This window comes from Lissotriton vulgaris, chromosome 12 (genome assembly GCF_964263255.1).
Source record: "Lissotriton vulgaris chromosome 12, aLisVul1.2, whole genome shotgun sequence".
NCBI lineage: Eukaryota > Metazoa > Chordata > Amphibia > Caudata > Salamandridae > Lissotriton > Lissotriton vulgaris.
Genome location: NC_141700.1, coordinates 738,973,264 through 738,992,169, shown reverse-complemented (window position 1 = coordinate 738,992,169; position 18,906 = coordinate 738,973,264). Strand labels below are relative to the sequence as shown.

The 18,906-nt window shown below is 44.1% G+C and overlaps 1 protein-coding gene across 1 annotated transcript in view; it reads right to left on the bottom strand.

Annotated features, from left to right (window-relative positions):
- Nucleotides 1-18,906, bottom strand: part of LOC147678469 (extracellular calcium-sensing receptor-like) — a 265,477-nt gene that overhangs the window by 54,628 nt on the left and 191,943 nt on the right. The window contains exon 6 of the mRNA XM_086945648.1: nucleotides 6,579-6,806. Within this exon, the coding sequence (XP_086801774.1) occupies nucleotides 6,579-6,806 (228 nt within the window). The remainder of the gene's footprint in view (nucleotides 1-6,578; nucleotides 6,807-18,906) is intronic.

Below are 18,906 nucleotides of genomic sequence, written 5' to 3'. Positions count from 1 at the left end.
TGCTTCTTAAAGAAATGCAATGGATACAAAACAGGGGAATATGATTGTCAAACTGATAATCGTCACACAAGGGGAGGAGGGTGTTGTGTGTAGTAGGGTTTTCTATATAATACAAACAGTACATTTAAGGCATTACTGATTGTATGCAAGCGAGGTTATCTTGCCTTGCACTGATTACCATTTCGAAGGAAGAAAGAAAACCAACATTTGCCTTAAATGCCATGTGCTTCTGTAACATGTGCCTGCTGCCTGTAGCTCCAGTAACAGAGCCAGTTTCTACTGTTAAGGTGCGATGATATGACATGATGCACAGGGTGTGGTTTTATTTTGCAAATTTGTACATGATTGTGTTATTTTGATCATAGTCTGGAAATGTACAAGTCATTTCTCCACAAGGAAGTACCATATGGCCTATGCATTGTAACCCGTATTACATACATGACGCTAAGATCAAAGAGAAATGTGGGATGTCTAACACAACAAGGACACGCTCTATACATTGCAAGGCTTGTCAATTAGCTGCAACCACATTTCTGACACATATTGCTATTACATCAGTGTCATTGTAAGCCATACCCATTATTTCAGCAAAAGGAAACAATCCATGTGTTTGAAAACCATTTAACTTCAATGAGTACCATCCATGGTCTTTGCTGAAAAGTGATGTTTTTCAGCACAAAAAATCTATGAGCCTATGTGAATTGATTGTAAACATCACTATCCTGCTGGCATTGGACCCATGCACAAAACACTTATTTTTGTTGTAGATATTTCACACAAAAAGTAATTTGGGATCAAAACACATAAGAAAATGTATGTGTTATGTTATTATTATTAAACACATTTGTATGGCGCAATGAATCATCCCCAAGGGGCTCTCTCGGCGCCTGAGAAGAGATACCCTATAGACAGTGAGATCTTTAGAATAGCCAGATCTTAAGCATTTTCTTGAATTGAGATAGATTGGAACAGGCACGGAATTTGTCGGGGAGACTGTTCCAGTGGCTGGGGGCCAGATGAGAAAACGCATGCCCATCCATTTTGACCTTCCTTATTCTCCACGTGCAGAGCAGATTGTGGTTGCTGGATCTCAGATGTCATGTGGGTTGATAACGCTCAATTTTTTTCATCAGATAGGCAGGACCAGTCTCCTGGAGAACCTTAAGAACCATACATAGCAGCTTGAAGATATCTCGTTTCCTGATAGGAAGCCAGTGTAATTGGCGCAGGAGAGGTAAGAGGGGTCCACGCTGGTTTGTTGAGGGCAAGGCGGGCTGCAGTATTTTGAACCACCTGCAGTTTAGTTAACAGGTCTTCCCTTATTCCAACCAGCAAAGAATTGCCCTAAGCCAGTCGACTAACTAAGAGTGACTGAATGAGGGCCTTTCTGGCATTAAGGGGGATCCAATGGAAGATCTTTCTAAGCATCCTCATAGTTCCAAAACAGGTGCCTGACAAGGTCTTCACCTGTTCTTCCATAGATAGTTTATTGTCAATTCTAATGCCTAGGTTCTTGGCCCAACCTAGGTCCAACCTCCGCTTTACCAAACAGCATTATCTCTGTTTTGGAGCAGTTAAGTTGATGGAAATTCTTCCTCATCCAACTTGCTATACTAGTCATACAATTCATTAACTTTAGTTTTGTTACTGCAGGGTTCTCCTATATGGGGACTATCACCTGTGTGTCATCAGCATAAGATATGGTCTCAAACCCACAGTTTCTGATAATTGAGGCTAAGGGGGCCACATATATATTGAACAAGGTGGGGCTCAAGATGGAACCTTGTGGGACCCCCTTATCCACCACAGTGGTGTGTGACATAAAGGAGACCAACTGGACACTTTGTGTTCTATCAGACAGATAGTTCTGAATCCATTTAAAGGCCATGCCTCTGACACTAATCTCTTGAAGCCTGTCCAAAAGGATGCGATGAGAGAAGGTGTCAAAGGCTGCCGACAGATCGAGCAGCACTAACATGGCTGGGGTATCCTTGTCCAATGACATTCTTAAGGTATCAGTGACCTCCAACAGTGCAGCCTCGGTGCCATAAGAAGCACGGAAATCCAACTGGGATGTATCCAGTACTTTGTTCTGTTCCAAATAGCAAGAAAGATGCCGATTGATTAGTGTCTCCATGATCTTTGAACAACAAGGAAGAAGAGAGATCGGCCTATAATTTTGTAAATCAGTGGGATCTGCAAGTGCCTTTTTGAGCAGAGGCTTGATACGTGCGTTTTTCCATTTACGCTGAAAAGTGGCTGTGGCTAGCTAGATGTTGCAGACTTCAGCTAAGACCGGCGTTAATTCAGACATAACTGCAGGCGGCAACGGGTCTAGTGGGGAACGAGATTTCACCTGCATTAAGGAGCCCACCTGTACGCCAGTAATGTCAGGGTAGAATTCTAGGCTCGAGGAGCAGGGGTTTTCCTGGAGGGAGGCTCTATCATGTTCTCCTTCTTCAGGCCCAAGGTGCGATAGATCACATCGATCTTATTAGTAAAGTGGCTCGCTAGGTCCTCGCATAGTTCCTGTGTGGGTGGCGGGAGCGGATTATTAGCCCTCGGATTCCTGAACCCCTTCAGAATAACAAAAGCTCCTGAGAGGAGTTCTTTGCTTTTATAATGCGGGACCTAGATAGGCTCTCCGGGCTGAGTTACAACTATTTAAGTAGGCTATATGAGCCACTCGATAGAGTGATTCATCTTGCTCAGATTTCGATTTCCCCCATTTCCTTTCTGCATAGGGCCTTTTCTCTCTTGAGACTGTCTGAGTACCAGGGGGCCGGAGCTGCCCTATCCTGGATTTTTACCATCTTCAGTGGAGGGATAGAGTCGAGGACATCTGTTATATGTCAAATATCATGTTATTATTGCATGTTCTGCTTTGCACAGAATTAGGTCCTGCAACATACTAGGATGTTAGATAATATGACTATTAGATCACCTCATGTCATTCTTTGCAATCCCGGGTCAATCATCCCGACATCATTAGCAAATCCACACCCTGCTAATCATGCTGAACCATTAGTTTTGTCATGTTTCCAGAATGGAAAGAGGAAATAACAAGGAGAAATAAAGACATTTCTCCTCATTACTCCTCACTGGAGAAAGCATGGCATGTTGACATATTCCCAGTTTATAGGACTTTGTAGATGTGGAAATGTGCAAAAAATCATTAGTGGATGTTTGGGAATACCCATGGTCCACTTGTGGAATGCCTTTGCTAGGAAAAGTAATGCAAGGCAGCACTCTGCTGAATATTTCTAAAACACCCCTTCCTGATGCTTCTATCTGCAGTACTATGTGCTGCCTTACGTAACTTTGTATTTGCTAAACCAAGCAAAGTAGATTTGCATTGCTAAGTACATGACAGCATTTATTTTGCATCAGGGATGTGCAACACATGTGATGGAATCCAAACTAAACAATCTTCCCCAAAGTGTTTGTAAATCCACTGCCATTGTTTAAGTTCACTTAAAATATCCTGTTTTTCTTGGAATATTAATTATTACCCTTTTTCTCGATATTTATTTACTTTAAGGACCTAAATACAAGTCTGGCGTAAGCAGTGCTGGTCCAGCCACTGCTGCACTGGTGGTCTGACTGCCCAATTACAACTTTGGCAGTTGGACTGCCATTGCACCACTGCAACCCCCTGTGGTCAGGGGCTCAGAAATTTGCATATGCACATTATGAGTTTCAGGATGCCCTGGAGGTCTTTACTCCATGAAAAAGCTGGAAGTCCTGAAACAAAGGGGGCCCCTAAAGGCCCCCTTTTGCCCATTTTCCTGGGGATGCATGCAGGGGGCAAACCATGTTCCACCCTGTGTGCATGCATCTTAGTTCCTGCACAGCATGGACTTTATAGCCCATGCCATGCAGGAACTTCTTTTGGCAATCCCATTGCGGTGCCCATTTTCAGAGGCACCGCCATGAGACCACCAAAAAAAGTCCGCCAGACACAAGGGAAACGTTTAACCCCTTCCACGCTGATGACGAGCTGGGCTCGTCATGGCGTAGCCTCCTCGCACGCTGATGACGAGCCCAGCTCGTCACGTAACATGCGTTTTAGAAAATCTCAGCGCAGGAGCGGAATTCCGCTAGCGCGCATGAGGTTAATCAGGCAGGCGGTGCTCACACAGGTTTGGCAACCGCTAAACTTGTAATGAGGCCCGTACTCTGATTTTTATTTTCACGATGTAAATATTTCATTGCACTCGAAAAAAATAAACTGTTTTGCAGTTTCTTGTTATACAAACTTACAATTTTATTGGGAATCTAAAACGCGTAAAGGATAAAATCATGGTTAGTCATAGCAACATTTTAGTGCATTACTAATTCAGGACATGATCAGTGTAAATTTAAATTGTTCATAATATTTAACAATATGCATAGTGAATTTATTATTCAATCCACCTAAACATAAAGTAATAGTTATGGACAGGGTTCAAGCATTGTTTGTTCAACTATCTGTTTCATATACTTAAGCTACAAATATAAAGAGACTGAGCATTTGAGAAAGTGTAGGTGTGTCAAGACAAGTTACCTTTAAAGCTGACTAACCATCCAAATTGTTGTTTTTTGTATTTTGCAAGAATACATTCTGTATCATAAGAATTTCTTTCTTAATCAGTGGTTGCATGGCATGCCTTAGATACATTCCTTTTCTAATTTGTGATATTAAGGACACAGAGACCTACCTATTATAGAATTACCTACTATAGAAAGGTCAGCAGCCAAAGTTAGATATCATAAAGAATTTGGGCCATATGTATGAAACTAGAGTTTTGCGAATCTCAAATTGCGATTTTCAGCTAATCACAATTTGAGAATCACAAAATGCAATGTATGTGGGATTTGCTAATAATTTTGCAAATCCCTGATATTCCTTATTTGCAAATCGCAAATTGAGATTTGCAAATAAGGAATACCTTCCCTTTCATTCCTATGGGTCAGGAGGCCCATAGGAATGAATGGGAAGGCATTCTCAATTTGCGATTAGCAATAAGAGAATCGCAAATTGAGATGCAATTTCAAGGGTGCCAGGGTGTCAAAAGGACACCCTGTTGCACCCCTAAAATGTACATGTATGCAAATGTGGCACACATACATGTCCTAGGGGCATGTATGTGTGCCACATGGCACTTTAAAAAAATGCAAAATAGTGCATTTTTAAGTGAAATCGCAATTTACCAACAACTTGAAGTTGGTGGAAATTTGCGATTCCTTAAGGCCAAATCGCACTTTCTCTTGTGCTTCCTAGATTGCATTTAAGGAATCGCAATTTGCGATTCTTTAAATGCAATTGCAAAATAAGGAATCACAAAATTTGCGATTCCTTATTTTGCGAGGGGAGTTTTGTGTGCTACATTACACACTGCTAATTTGCGATTGCAAATGCTGAAATTCTTTGAATTTCAGCGTTTGGAATCGCAAATTGACTTTATACATATGGCCCTTAGTTTCTAAGGTTATTTAGTGCACTAGATTTTTGGTGCCCTTTTATCTATCCATTGTTATTAAGGGCAACGATGCTGGGCAGTCGGAACACTGGCACTATTGTGGTGGTCTGGAGACTGCCCAATGAGCATGCTGCGGTCTGACCACCGTATTTGGATTAGACTGCCGGGCTGGCAATAGGAAAACCAACTAAACTTCTGCAGGGGCATGCTGCGCCCATGGAATGGGGCTGCAGCACGTGCCGGCGCCATACAGCACCTACTGCATGTCTATGAATTGTGTGCCATGCACATGTTGTGCACGGCACATTGTTCACAGGGGTAAGTGGGGGCACTAGATGGGCCTCCAGTGATACTTTGCATTGGCCTACAATGGGGGGTGGCCCTGTTTGCGGCCCCCAGCACCTTTCCAACAATCTTTTCTTGGCAGGATTCTCACCATGAAAAGTTTGTCGGAAAGACATATTGAAATCCCGACATCGGAGCCTTCCTCACCACCCCGCCATTCTGGGAAACCTCCTCCAACCGCCGAACAATCAGGATCTATGATCCTAATGGAGGTGGCCGTCTTGCAACTGACAGATAAGGGTCTGACCACTATATCATTATATGGTACTTGGACCGCCACTGACAGCCTGTTAGTGGTCTGACCCCCACTATTTTAATCAGACCCTAAGTGTATTTATGAGATTGCTGGTGTAACAGGACAATTGAGCAGAATAACTTTCTACCATTTTGCTAATGATTGAGAAATATATATTTCAGCCCAGCTGCGGCCAGTGGAGATAGGAACGGTTAAGCTGGGTTGGGGGATTCGACAGACAACCACAAGGGAAAATTAAATAAATATTACATTTTTCCCTTGTCTGTCTGAATCCTCCTTCCCCCGGGCCCCACCGGACCACAGCTCTTACTTGCCTGGGCTCCAGCTGTTTCAGTCATTAATGCATAATCTTCTTTTTTTGTTTCTCTCAACTCTGGATCCTTACCTCAATTTTTTCATCTGCATTTGGAAACAAATGAGTTTGATATACACTAATTTTAAATACTTCATCTCAGTTCATTCATCCCCATCTTATTTCCAGGACATAAACTATTGCACTGTGTACATCTTAGTACCTCTGTGCCCGGCAAATTCCACTGGATTGCAGAGATGTTGATGGAGAGCTTTTGTCCTTTGGGCAACCGGTCATCAAAGGTCCCCACCTTCACAGAGTGGATGCCACCATCAGGTTTGATCTGCCAGTTTATGACGCTATAGATGGAGGGTGGGTTGCCATGTTCATCAAAGTACATTTCCTCTCCAATCTTGTTCTTGAAGCGAACACTCTTCATGGAATGCAGGAGCTGGCAGACAGAAGATAAACATAAAAGTTAATGTGGAGACAAACAAATAAGTTAAATAATTGACATTACCTCATACCTAGACTTTCTTTTGGCATCGTTGGAGCTTACTTTAATCTCACTCCTCATTTTTTAAAATTAAATACATGCTGCCAATATAAAACAGTCTCGAATCTAAAATCGTTAGCTCTGAAACATTTAATAAAGATCTATTGTGATACTGTGTACAAAGCAGAGAAACCTGTGCTTTTGGCTCACACTATTACGCAGTGACTTCACTGTGACAAATGTTCACAGATCAATCATATTCACAGTGGATGTTTCAGCATTTGCTTGTAAAATTAATGCCCTCTGAAAGGGTGAAACCAACAACTGCAGAACACAAGGTCCCATGCAAAATAAACAGATAAAATGTGTCAAGAATGTGAAATATCATTCATCAAGAAAGGAAAATGCAATTAAAAAAACATCTCATTCATGAATCTGAACAGTTTCTGTTATGTATTCTGATTATAATTAGACGTCAAGCGTGAATAACATGGTTTATAATTTCAGAACGTAAATTTCCTTATCGGAAACACAAGACTGCTTCTAAGATACCCTAATACCTAGGTTATTTAACGGCAAGGTGGCCAAACCCTGGAAAATGTAGAGGATGAGCCCCTGGATACGTTCAATGGGCAGAAATGAGCAACTGAGGATATCATAATGGAACCACAGATGTGTTCTAAGTACCATTCCACACGTGACCTATCAATCAGTAACCCCAACCCAAGGTCTCAGAACTTGCCTAACTATGTATTTGCGATTTTGGGTTGATCTGGAGTTCACAATGACTGATGTCATTAATACGTTTGTGAATTATTTTTCCATATTAGCATTATTCTTTTCCATAGTAACACTGGTGCTAATAAATTCAACGTTAGGCTGTTGTTTGCTAATAACCTGTAACATTTCTGGTTCATCAAAATATTTAGGTTTCCCAATATCCATACACATTTGGGGTCATTAGTATGGCGGTCGGATTTTTTCTGCCCGCCATACCCCTGGGAAACGGGACCGCCGGCTGAGGGTGCGGAGGTCCCCCACTCCCAATTAGGATGCGCCTGCCACACTGGCGGGCACATGGCGCATTTGTCACAATACGGCGGGCGGTGCTTTCAGCACCGCCCGCCGCACTTCCACAAAGGCAGGTTGTGCCTTTCAATGCACAACATGACAGGCACCAATCGGTGCCTGTCACATTGTACATTGAAATGCAGGGAGGGTATCATAGGTACCCCCATGTGCACACCCCACCCCATAGAGTCACTGGGGGCCCGCATCTGGCACCCACAAGCAAACTCCGCATGGCATTCTGTGGCGGCAATGCCGCCGCAGAAAGGCATTTTTCCGCCCACATTGTAATATGGATGGCGGTGTCTAACAGACACTGCCACCATATTGAACCCTTTTCCGCTCGGTCGACTTGTCAGCCAGGCAGAAAAGCGCCTGACGCTCTTTCCGTCCGCCGCGGACCGCCCAGCCATAATAATATGGTGGGGTGGGGGGTCTTTGCTGCAAGGATGGTGGGCGGATCACCCCCCGCTGGGCCGGCGGTGACTACAGTGGGCCCGGCGGGGGCGATCGCCCACCATCCTAATGGGGCCCATTGTCTTTAAATAGGCTAGCCATTGCATTTTCTTTGCAGTATCACATTTTAAGCAGTTGGAAATGGTATCCCAATTCAGTGCTGCATCTGGTCTAGATCAAATAGAATGGAGAGTTGAAATATTAATGTAAACTTCCATATAGGCTATGCACAGTTTACGGTGGCACGTAAATGAAGTGCAGCTTGGCGGCTAACTTTCTTTTCAGGCAATTGTTCTCAACTGTATATCCCCAGAGGCCTGTACCATGAGAGGCTGTTGAAACACATATCAATAACCATTATTGGTTTCAAAGGTGTCATTTCATGTCACAAAACTAAAAACTGAAGATACTAACTTTTTGAAATAAACCCTTCTATCTTCCCTCAAATGCTACCAGTTGTACCATTGATCAAAGAACAAGCCTAAATAGGAAAACGTGTTGGTACCTTTTCTCCACTCATGAAATGTGAATAGGACTTGTTCTTTGCCGGGTTTACAATCATGATGTAGGTCTTTCTAAGGTTTACGCTAAGACTTACTTGATTCACAAATATACCAAAACTTTGTAGGAATCCCTGGAAACTGTTTCCGGTCTGGGCTAACAGAGCAGCGTCATCTGCATATAACATATCAGGTATAGGACAAAAAACTATTTGAGGCACATCACAGAACTATTTCTTAATGTTATTTATATATAAGAAAATAAAAAGGGGGCAAGATGCACCCCTGCCTAACGCCTCTACACATTTTAAAAGGTGTAGTGCATTCTCCATTCCTTCCAATTAAAACACTAGTCCTAGTGTCAGTGTATAAATGTCTCAAGAAATGAATTAGTACACTGTCAATTCCCACCTCATCAATGCGTGTCCAGTGCTCTGAGCGAATTACACAGATGAAGGCACTCTATCCGACTGACAATATATTTAAAATGTATGAGGCGAGTAGAGGAACAATATCATTTGAAGGAAACGATTTTTAGGGTGGTGGTGAAGGAAGGTGTAGGATTGGCCTTCTGTATTGCCCACTGTTCTCAAATTCTCTTATCTAGTTGTCGATTAACCCTATCTACCTTCATGTGTTTTCTTTTGTATTCAATCAATCAATCAGGCGTTTGTTAAGCGCGACTACTCACCTGTAATGGTCTCAAGGCGCTGGGGGTGGGGGGGGGGGTGCCGTTCCAGTCCATCAAGGAGGGGGTCTGTCGAACAGCCAGGTTTTGAGGTTTCTTGTGAAGACGGGAAGCGATGCAGTCTGTTTGAGGTATAACGGAAGTGCGATCCAGGCTTTGGCCACGAGGAAGGAGAAAAAGCGGCCTCCCGATCTGGTTTTTCTGGTGCGGGGGACCACGGTGTAAGAGAGCTGGGATAATCGTAGTGTCCTTTGGGGTGCGTGGAATTTGAGTCGGCAGTTCAGGTATGCTTGTCCGGTGTCTTGGAGGGCCTTGTGTGCATGGTAGAGCATCTTGAAGGTGACTCTAGCCTCGAAGGGGACCCAGTGTAGTGTGCGCAGGTGCTGGGAGATGTGGCATTGTCTTGGCAGGTTAAGGACCAGTTTTGCGGCAGCATTCTGGGTGTTCTGTCGCTTGCAGGTGAGGTTTTTGTTTATTCCGGCATAGAGTGTGTTGCTGTAGTTGAGTCGGCTGGTGACCAGGGCGTTAGTGACGGTCTTTCTGTGTTCGAGCGGGATCCATTTGAAGGTTTTACATAGGAGGCGGAGGGTGTGGAAGCAGGGGGACGAGACAGAGTTGATCTGGCAGTTCATTTTGAGTTCAGAGACCAGGATTGTTCCCAGGTTGCGTGCGTGGTCAGTGGGGGTGGGCGGGTTTAGGAGGGCGGGGGACCACCAGGTGTCATTCCAGGCATCGGGGTTTGGACCCATGATGAGTACTTCTGTCTTGTTGATGTTTAGTTGTAGGCAGCTGTTTTTTATACATTTGGCGACGGCTTCTATGCTTTCTTGAAAGCTGTGTCTGGTGGTGTTGGGTTCGTTGGATAGGGAGAGGATGATTTGGGTGTGGTCTGTGTATAACACAATGTTGAGTCCGTGGGTTCTGATGATGGGGGCGAGCGGAGCCATGTAGACATTGAAGAGAGTAGGACTGAGGGACGACCCCTGAGGGACTCCACAGGTGGTTGGTGGATTGTCCGAGAGGAAAGGGGGGAGTCTGACCCTCTGCATTCCGCCGGAGAGGAAGGAGCGGATCCAGTCAATGGCCTTGTCCTGGATCGCTGCATCGTGGAGTCTGTGTCCAATGCTTCTGAGAGGTTGAGGAGGATGAGGGATACTGTTTCTTCTTTGTCCAGTAGGGTATGGATGTCTTCTATTGCGGCAAGGAGGGTGGTTTCATGTTGTGTTTTTTTCTGAAGCCGGATTGGGAGGAGTCGAAGATGTCATGCTCTTCGATGTATCTGGCGGGTTGGCTGTTGATGGCTTTCTCAATGACTTTTGCTGGGAACAGGAGCAGGGAGATGGGTCTGTAGTTTCTGAGGTCGTGGGGTCCGCCGAGGGTTTCTTCAGGTGGGGGTTGACCTCGGGGTGTTTCCAGTTGTCGGGGAACAAGGCGGTCGTCAGGGAGCGGTTGATGGTGTGGTGGAGCATGGGTGCGATGGTGTCAGCGGCTCTGTTCAAGATGTGGTGGGGGAGGGGTCCGTGGGGGCCCCTGAGTGGAATGAATTCATTGCCTTCAGTGTGTATTCGGTGGTGAGGGCGTGGTTGGTGTGGGTTCAGTGTGTTGGTTGTCTTTGTCGAAGTTGTCGTAGATGCTCTTGATTTTGTGGTGAAAGAAGGTGCGGAGTTTGTCACAGAGGTCTTGTGAGGGGGATCTATGACAGAATTTCGACAGACAGAATTTCGACCTACACAAATATCGGCGTAATTATATTGGTTGCAAGAATATCGACGCCCTATGTACAACATGGTAAGTACCAAAATATCGAAAAAATAATATCGATGTTAAAAATATCGTTGTCAAATATATCGTTTTTTTTGTTTAAAATAACATGAAAAATACTGTAAATAATACTTATAAATTACTTAAACATATTTAAATATATTTAATAATGGTAAAAAAAATAATAATACATATTTAATAAAAAAAAAATATTAACAAATCATATATAATATATACTTACTTAACAATAATTACTATTCCCACTCCAGAGGGTGCAACAGTAGAGAAAGTGTTGGATAGCGTAGGGGTAAAAATTACTATTCCCACTCCAGAGGGTGCAACAGTAGGGAAAGTGTTGGATAGCGTAGGGGTAAAAATTACTATTCCCACTCCAGAGGGTGCAACAGTAGGGAAAGTGTTGGATAGCGTAGGGGTTAAAATTACTATTCCCACTCCAGTGGGTGCAACAGTAGGGAAAACTGACCCTGAACCAAAAAATATCCCTTTACCCAAGAACTGAAAACTGACCCCTAACCCTAAAAATACCCCTTTACCCAAAAACCCAAAACTGACCCTGAACCCTAAAAATACCCCTTTACCCAAAAACTGAAAACTGACCCTGAACCCAAAAAATACCCCTTTACCCAAGAACTGAAAACTGACCCTGAACCCTAAAAATACCCCTTTACCCAAAAACTGAAAACTGACCCTGAACCCTAAAAATACCCCTTTACCCAAAAACTGAAAACTGACCCTGAACCCTAAAAATACCCCTTTACCCAAGAACTGAAAACTGACCCTGAACCCTAAAAATACTCCTTTACCCACAATTAATTAATATTACAATTAAATTACTTCCCACCCTCTTCCCATATAAACCCACAACCCGCTCCAGTAGTAAAACATATAATTTAGTTAAAAATATACATAAATTATCAATTAATTATTCAATTATTCAATTAAAATAAATCATTGCCAATTAATATTTAATTGCAAAATAAATTAATCATTAAAAATAATTATTTAATTACAAATAAATTACTTCCCACCCTATTCCCCTATAAACCCACAACCCGCTCCAGTAGTAAAACATATAATTTACTTAAAAATATACATAAATTATCAATTAATTAATCAATTAATCAATTAAAATAATTCATTGCCAATTAATATTTAATTGCAAAATAAATTAATCATTAAAAAATAATTATTTAAATACAAATAAATTACTTCCCACCCTATTCCCCTAAAAACCCACAACCCGCTCTGGTAGTAAAACATATAATTTACTTTTATATTTTTTTTATTTATAAAAACATATTAAACACATATTATAACAATTAATTTAAATACTTAAGTAAAATTACATCGATATATATGCTATCGATATAAGTAATTTCGATATTACTTACCTTAGGGTCGATATTCTGGCCATCGATATTCTGGACATCGATATTCTGTCCCTTCGATATTAGCAACTCGATATAAGTGTAAGTCGAAATTAAAGATTCGATATTTTGACTGTGTACCCTTGTGAGGGAGGGATGTCAGTCGACTCGCTGGTGGATGGGGCAAACTCCTTGATGATGTTGAAGAGTTCTTTGCTGTTGTGTGCGTGTGTGGAGATTTTTTCTTCAATCGCTTTTTTCTTAATTTTTCTGATGAGTTGGTGGTGGTCGGTGGTCGTTGGTCGCAGCTCTGAAGTTGTTGTGTGCTTCTGTGGCTTTGGTGTTCCTCCAGGCCTTTTTGGGGTGGCGGCTAGTGCATCTCGGCTCTCGAAGGTCGTGGTAACCCATCTGGCTTTCTTGGCGTAAGTGTTGTTTTTCTTGAGGGGGGCTATGGTGTTGGTGCTGTCAGAGATCCATCTATGCAGGATTTGGGCTACGGTGTTGGGGTCATTGTTTTCCATGATGGCTGGGCTAGAGTTGCTGAGTGAGGAGGTGAGCTGCTCGTCAGTAATTGTGGTCTAGTTTCTTTATGGGAGCAGGTGCTGGTGTCTGTGGACGGTGGGTGTTCTGAAGCTGAAGTGGACACATCGGTGGTCAGTCCATGGGAGTTCGGTGGTGTGGATGAAGGTGATGGAGTTTCCTGTTGTGAAGAGGGGGTCGAGGGTGTGTCCTGCTGAGTGCATGGGTACGGTCACAATATGGCGAAGTCCAATGTTGTAGAGGTTGTCCAGGAGGGATGTGGTGTTGGGGTCCAGTTGGTTGTTGAGGTGGAATTTGAGGTCTTCCAGCAGGGTGTAGTATGTGGATGTGATGGCATGCGGGGAGATGATGTCCGTGATGGAGTTTGTGAATGGTCCGCGGGGTCTGGGGGGGGTCGGTAAATGAGGGTTCCTAAAAGGGTGGTGGTAGCGGGAAGGTTAGTATCTTGAAGTGTAGGTGTTCCATCATGTCTGTGGGCTCCTCGGGGTGTGTGCTCAGGCAGAGGGAGGATTTGTAAACAATGGCAATTCTTCCTCCTGGGCGGGTGTGCGATCCTTCCTGGAGATCTTGTATCCTGGTGGAATGGTGATGGCGATGTCCAGACCCGAGGTGGTGTTGGTCCAGGTTTCGGTGAAGAATGCTACATCTGGGGTGGTGCTATCAAGGAGGTCCCCGATTTCGGTTGCGTGCTAGTGGCGGAATCGGATGTCGAGGAGGATGCATTGCAAGGGCTTCGGTTCGGGTGTGTTCTTGCATTCGGGTTGTGCTGGGTCCGTGTTCTTGGTGGTGCTGTAGGTTTGTCGGCAGCGGGGACAGCTGAAGGGCCCATGGGTGTCGGCTGGTGAACCTAGCTTGCAGTTGTTGTTTTGGCCTGAGTGGAGTTTGTTGACTGCTGCTGGGTTGTAGCGTTGGTGGTGTGTAGGTCCAGGGTTCCTGGCGCTGGTTGAAGGGGGGTCACGGACGGGCGCAGATGGGCTTGCCTTTAGTGCGCCTTTGGTGTGCACCATTAAGTAGGGCTTGGGGAGGACTGGAAAGCTGGGAGGCGGGAGCGGATAGGGGAGCTGGTTTGGGCCGGTCGTGGTGGTCGTGCTGAGGGGAGGGGTCACGGGGGCAGCAGCCATGTGGAAGCGGGTGGGAGAGGGAAAGGGAGGAACAAAGGAGAAAGGGGGTAAAGTAAAATTAAAGCAGAAAAGAGTTCACCCCCCTAAGTAAATACTTCCTCTATCCCCGACACAAACCCTATGTAATGACCTATCAAATCATTTTAAATACAATATTGGCAAGTTCTACAACTTCCTGGCTGCAGGAGAAGTATCTAAGGAGCGGGCCACCTTTGGGAGAGACTTTTCATTACACAGACTAGACTCCTTCACAACCATTACCACAGAGCTGGAATCTGTGCTGGCGCGGAGGAAATCAGGTGCGCCCACAGATCTGGTTGTGCCATTTATATTGGCAGAATTAGCTCCAACCCTAGCCCCCTCTCTAGCTGAGGTCTGCAACATATCCTTGGATACGGCCACTTTTTCGAGGAATGGAAAAGGGCGCATATTAAACCTCTGCTTAGGAAGGCGCTGGCAGACCTGGCGGATTTGCAAAATTATAGACCAATCCCCCTCCTTCCATGCAGCTCGAAGGTCAAGGAGACACTGGTAAATAAACAATTTACAGGATATCTGGATTAGCATAGTTTACTGGACCCCTCGTAATCAGGTTTCCGTGCTGGCCACAGCATGGAAGCGGCATTGGTGCAGGTAATGGATAGTATCAGGATGTCACTGGATAGAGGGACCCCCACTATGACCTGATAGCAGCCTTTGACATCATCTCTCATTGTGTCCCGTTGGACAGGATGCAGGGGATTAGTATCGAATGCCAAGCCTGGTCTTGGCTGCAGAGCTTCTTGAACAACAGAACAAGATGGGGCACATTAGTATGGCGGGCGGACTTTGTCCGCCCACCATACCAGTGGGGAATTGGACTGCCCGCAATGCTAGCTGCGGTCCCGCAGACCCTATTATGATGCGCCCACCACACTGGCGGGCACATCCCGTATTTTAAACATTGCGACGGCCGGTGCTAAATGCTCTGCCCACCGCAATGCTAAATATGCATGTTGTGTTTTTCTAAGCACAACGTGACAGGCACCGCCCAGTGCCTGCCATGTTGTTCTTTGAAAGGCAGGGGGGTACCATAGGTACCCACTATGTGCACCCCCCACCCCCTGAGTCCATGGGGGCCCGCAATGGATCCCCCAAGCAGACTCTGCATGCCTTTCCGTGGCGGCAATGCCGCAATGGAAAGGCATTCCAAAATGCACATTCTAATGTGGCTGGTAGTGTCTTTCAGACACCGCCACCATATTGAACCCTTTTCCACCTGGTCGACATGTCTTTGTAATATGGTCTCCAGAGATGGCGGACGGATTGCCCCCGCCATCCTAATGGGGCTCCATGTGTCCAAGTAGACACATTTGTCTCTCAGACCACGGCAGTAGACAAGGGGGTCCCGCAGGGCTCCATCTTAAGTCCCACTTTATTCAACATCTATGTGGCCAGCTGGCCACCATTATTAGATATTGGGGCTTTGAGACAATGTTGCAGCCCGTCCCGACGTTGTCCTGGTATGAATTGCTGCCGGCCAGTAGTATATTGTTTTGTAAGATTTCGTTTTGATAGCATTTCTTATCTGTGACAGGCCTGTGAAACGCTCCGATTCACAGTGCACTGCTGATGCACTTAAGAGTGCGCGTTCAGTAGTGTGTGAACTCGAGTTTCCCTACTTTATTTTTTCTTGCAATATTATATAGCGCGAACTCGAAAACATGGCATGAGCACAATTTACATTACAGAAGAACACATTCATGCACAGAAATGAGAAATGAACTTCTGTATGCAACTCTGGATAACTGGAGCTAATACATTATATTGTTGAATACATGAATCAGGTGGATTAAAATGTTCTTGCAATTGGTGGAAAGGCAAAATCAAAATATTTACAAGCATTTGTTTAACATAAAAGATGCCCTTTTCTTTCCAATATCTTTACTAATATCATAAAGAGAGAGCCCAAACCTTTGAGGCGGGTAATCTCAGGAACCACAGCATCAATCACAACACCCAATACAGCGTTGGAAAGGGAAGTTGCAGCAGAAGGACATAGGCTATGCAGACGCCCACCATATACAATTATGGTAAAAGAACCGTGCCAGCAATGTAGTCCCTTGTGGGCGTGTCTGCGTTGTGCTGTGGGCGTGTGCTGGGGGCGTGACAAACGCTGGGGGCTTGTGGTACGTTCCTCCCTTCATGCCATGTCTCATATTGTGTGCTAATCCCATCCTGTTCCCTTTAAATACCCCTGCACCCCATAATCATAACCCACCCTTACTCCTTAAAATACCCCAACACCCTTAAACACTAACCCATATTAACCCTATAAATATACCCTGTACCCCAAAACCCAAACTTATCCCTAAACCCTAAAAATACCCCTGTACCCCAAAACCCAAACCTAGCCCTGAACCCTATAAAAACCCCTGTACCCCAAAACCCAAACCTAGCCCTGAACCCTAAAAATACCACTACACTCCAAAACCACCCCTGAACCCTAAAATACCCATGTACCCCAAAACCCAAACCTAGTCCTGAACCCTTAAAATACCCCTGTACCCCAAAACCCAAATCTACTCCTGAACACTAAAAATACCCCTGTACTCCAAAACCCAAACCTAGCCCTGAACGCTAAAAATAACCCTGTATCTCAAAACCCAAACGTACCCCATAACCCTAAAATACCCCTGTACCCAAAAACTCAAAACTAGCCCTAAACCCTAAAAATACCCCTGTACCCCAAAACCCAAATCTACCCCTGAACACTAAAAATACCCCTGTACCCCAAAACCCAAACCTAGCCCTGAATCCTAAAAATAACCCTGTATCTCAAACCCTAACGTACCCCATAACCCTAAAATACTCCTGTACCCAAAAACTCAAAACTAGCCCTGAACCCTAAAAATACCCCTGTACCCCAAAACCCAAACTTAGCCCTGAACCCTTAAAATACCCCTGTACCCCAAAACCCAAACCTACCCCGGAACCCTAAAAATACCCCTATACCCCAAAACGCAAACCTAGCCCTGAACCCTAAAAATACCCCTGTACCCCAAAACCCATACCTATCCCTAAACCCTACAAATACCCCTATACCCCATAACCCAAAACTATATCTGAACCCTTAAAATACCCAAATACCCCAAAACATATACCTCAGTACCCCAAAACATGTACCCCTATACCCATACTTACCTTATCCAAACATTAAAAAAAGAACATGCTTTTACCATTCATGCATTTACAACGAATTTCGTTGTAAATGTATGCGTGGTAAAAGCATTTAAAATGTAATGCCATGCGTTATAACGGCATTGCGGAGTCATGGTACTTTCGTAATGAAAGTATGCGGAGTGAAGGTATGCGGAAAGAAAGTTGCGGAATAATGGGTGTTTACCCTCCCCCGGTAAGTACATTGGTGGCACGGCGGCCCACATCTCCAGAAACATACTCATATTTTTTCACCACCCATTTGAAAAATGCACAGGTCTCTCTCATTGATGGCCAGCACCGACATACAGTTTTAGACACACCTCCCGCCACAAGTTCTAGAATTGCGAACTTTAGAGCTGGGGAGCTACGTTCGAATCTCGGCATCAGCTCAACATCTGTGATTCAAGCCAAATCGCTTTGTCTACCCGTGCCTACCACAAATGAATGTGTTCTTCTGTAATGTAAATTGTGCTCATGCCATGCTGTCGAGTTCGCGCCATATAATATTGCAAGGAAAAATAAAGTAGGGAAACTCGAGTTCACACACTACTGAACGCGTACTCTTAAGTGCATCAGCAGTGCACTGTGAATCGGAGCATTTCACAGGTCTGTCACAGATAAGAAATGCTATCAAAACGAAATCCTACATAACAATATACTATTGGCCGGCAGCAATTCATACCCGGACAATGTTTGGACGGGCTGCTAGTATATATATATATATATATTCACAGAAAAAACCATAGGTGATGTCACTGACATGTCATGAATGATGTAATATGTGACATCATCAGCAGTGGGTTGCGGGTGCGCGATATATAGTTATTGCATCTAACTATATATGCGAATTTCTATGGTTTTGTGCGAGTAAATTAAGGTTTTGTAAATGCTAATCCCTAACTATATATGGGCTAAAACCTATGTTATTTTCTGTGATTTCAATGGTTTTTTAATAGCAAATATCTATAGCTGTAACATATATTTTTATTCTAATTCACAAATATTTTTTATATATATTTGTATTATATTTTTTTAATTCAATTTATATTATAGTTTAAATTATTTTTTCTTGTTTCGTTGCCGGTCCGCGAATCGGTAAACGTTCCGTTAGTGCAAATACCGCGTTAGAAAGGCACATCGTGACGCGTCGCATAAACGCAACATATCGCGTTACTACGTAATGCCCCTTATGACGTGCTGCGTTAGCGCACCCGGAAGCGTTCTGGAACGGGAACAAAGGCGCGAAACGTAAAGCCCCGGAATCGATCCAAGGCGCGGTGCGGAACGCGGAACGTAAGCATAACAGGTCATGTGACTAGTTAATAAAACTTT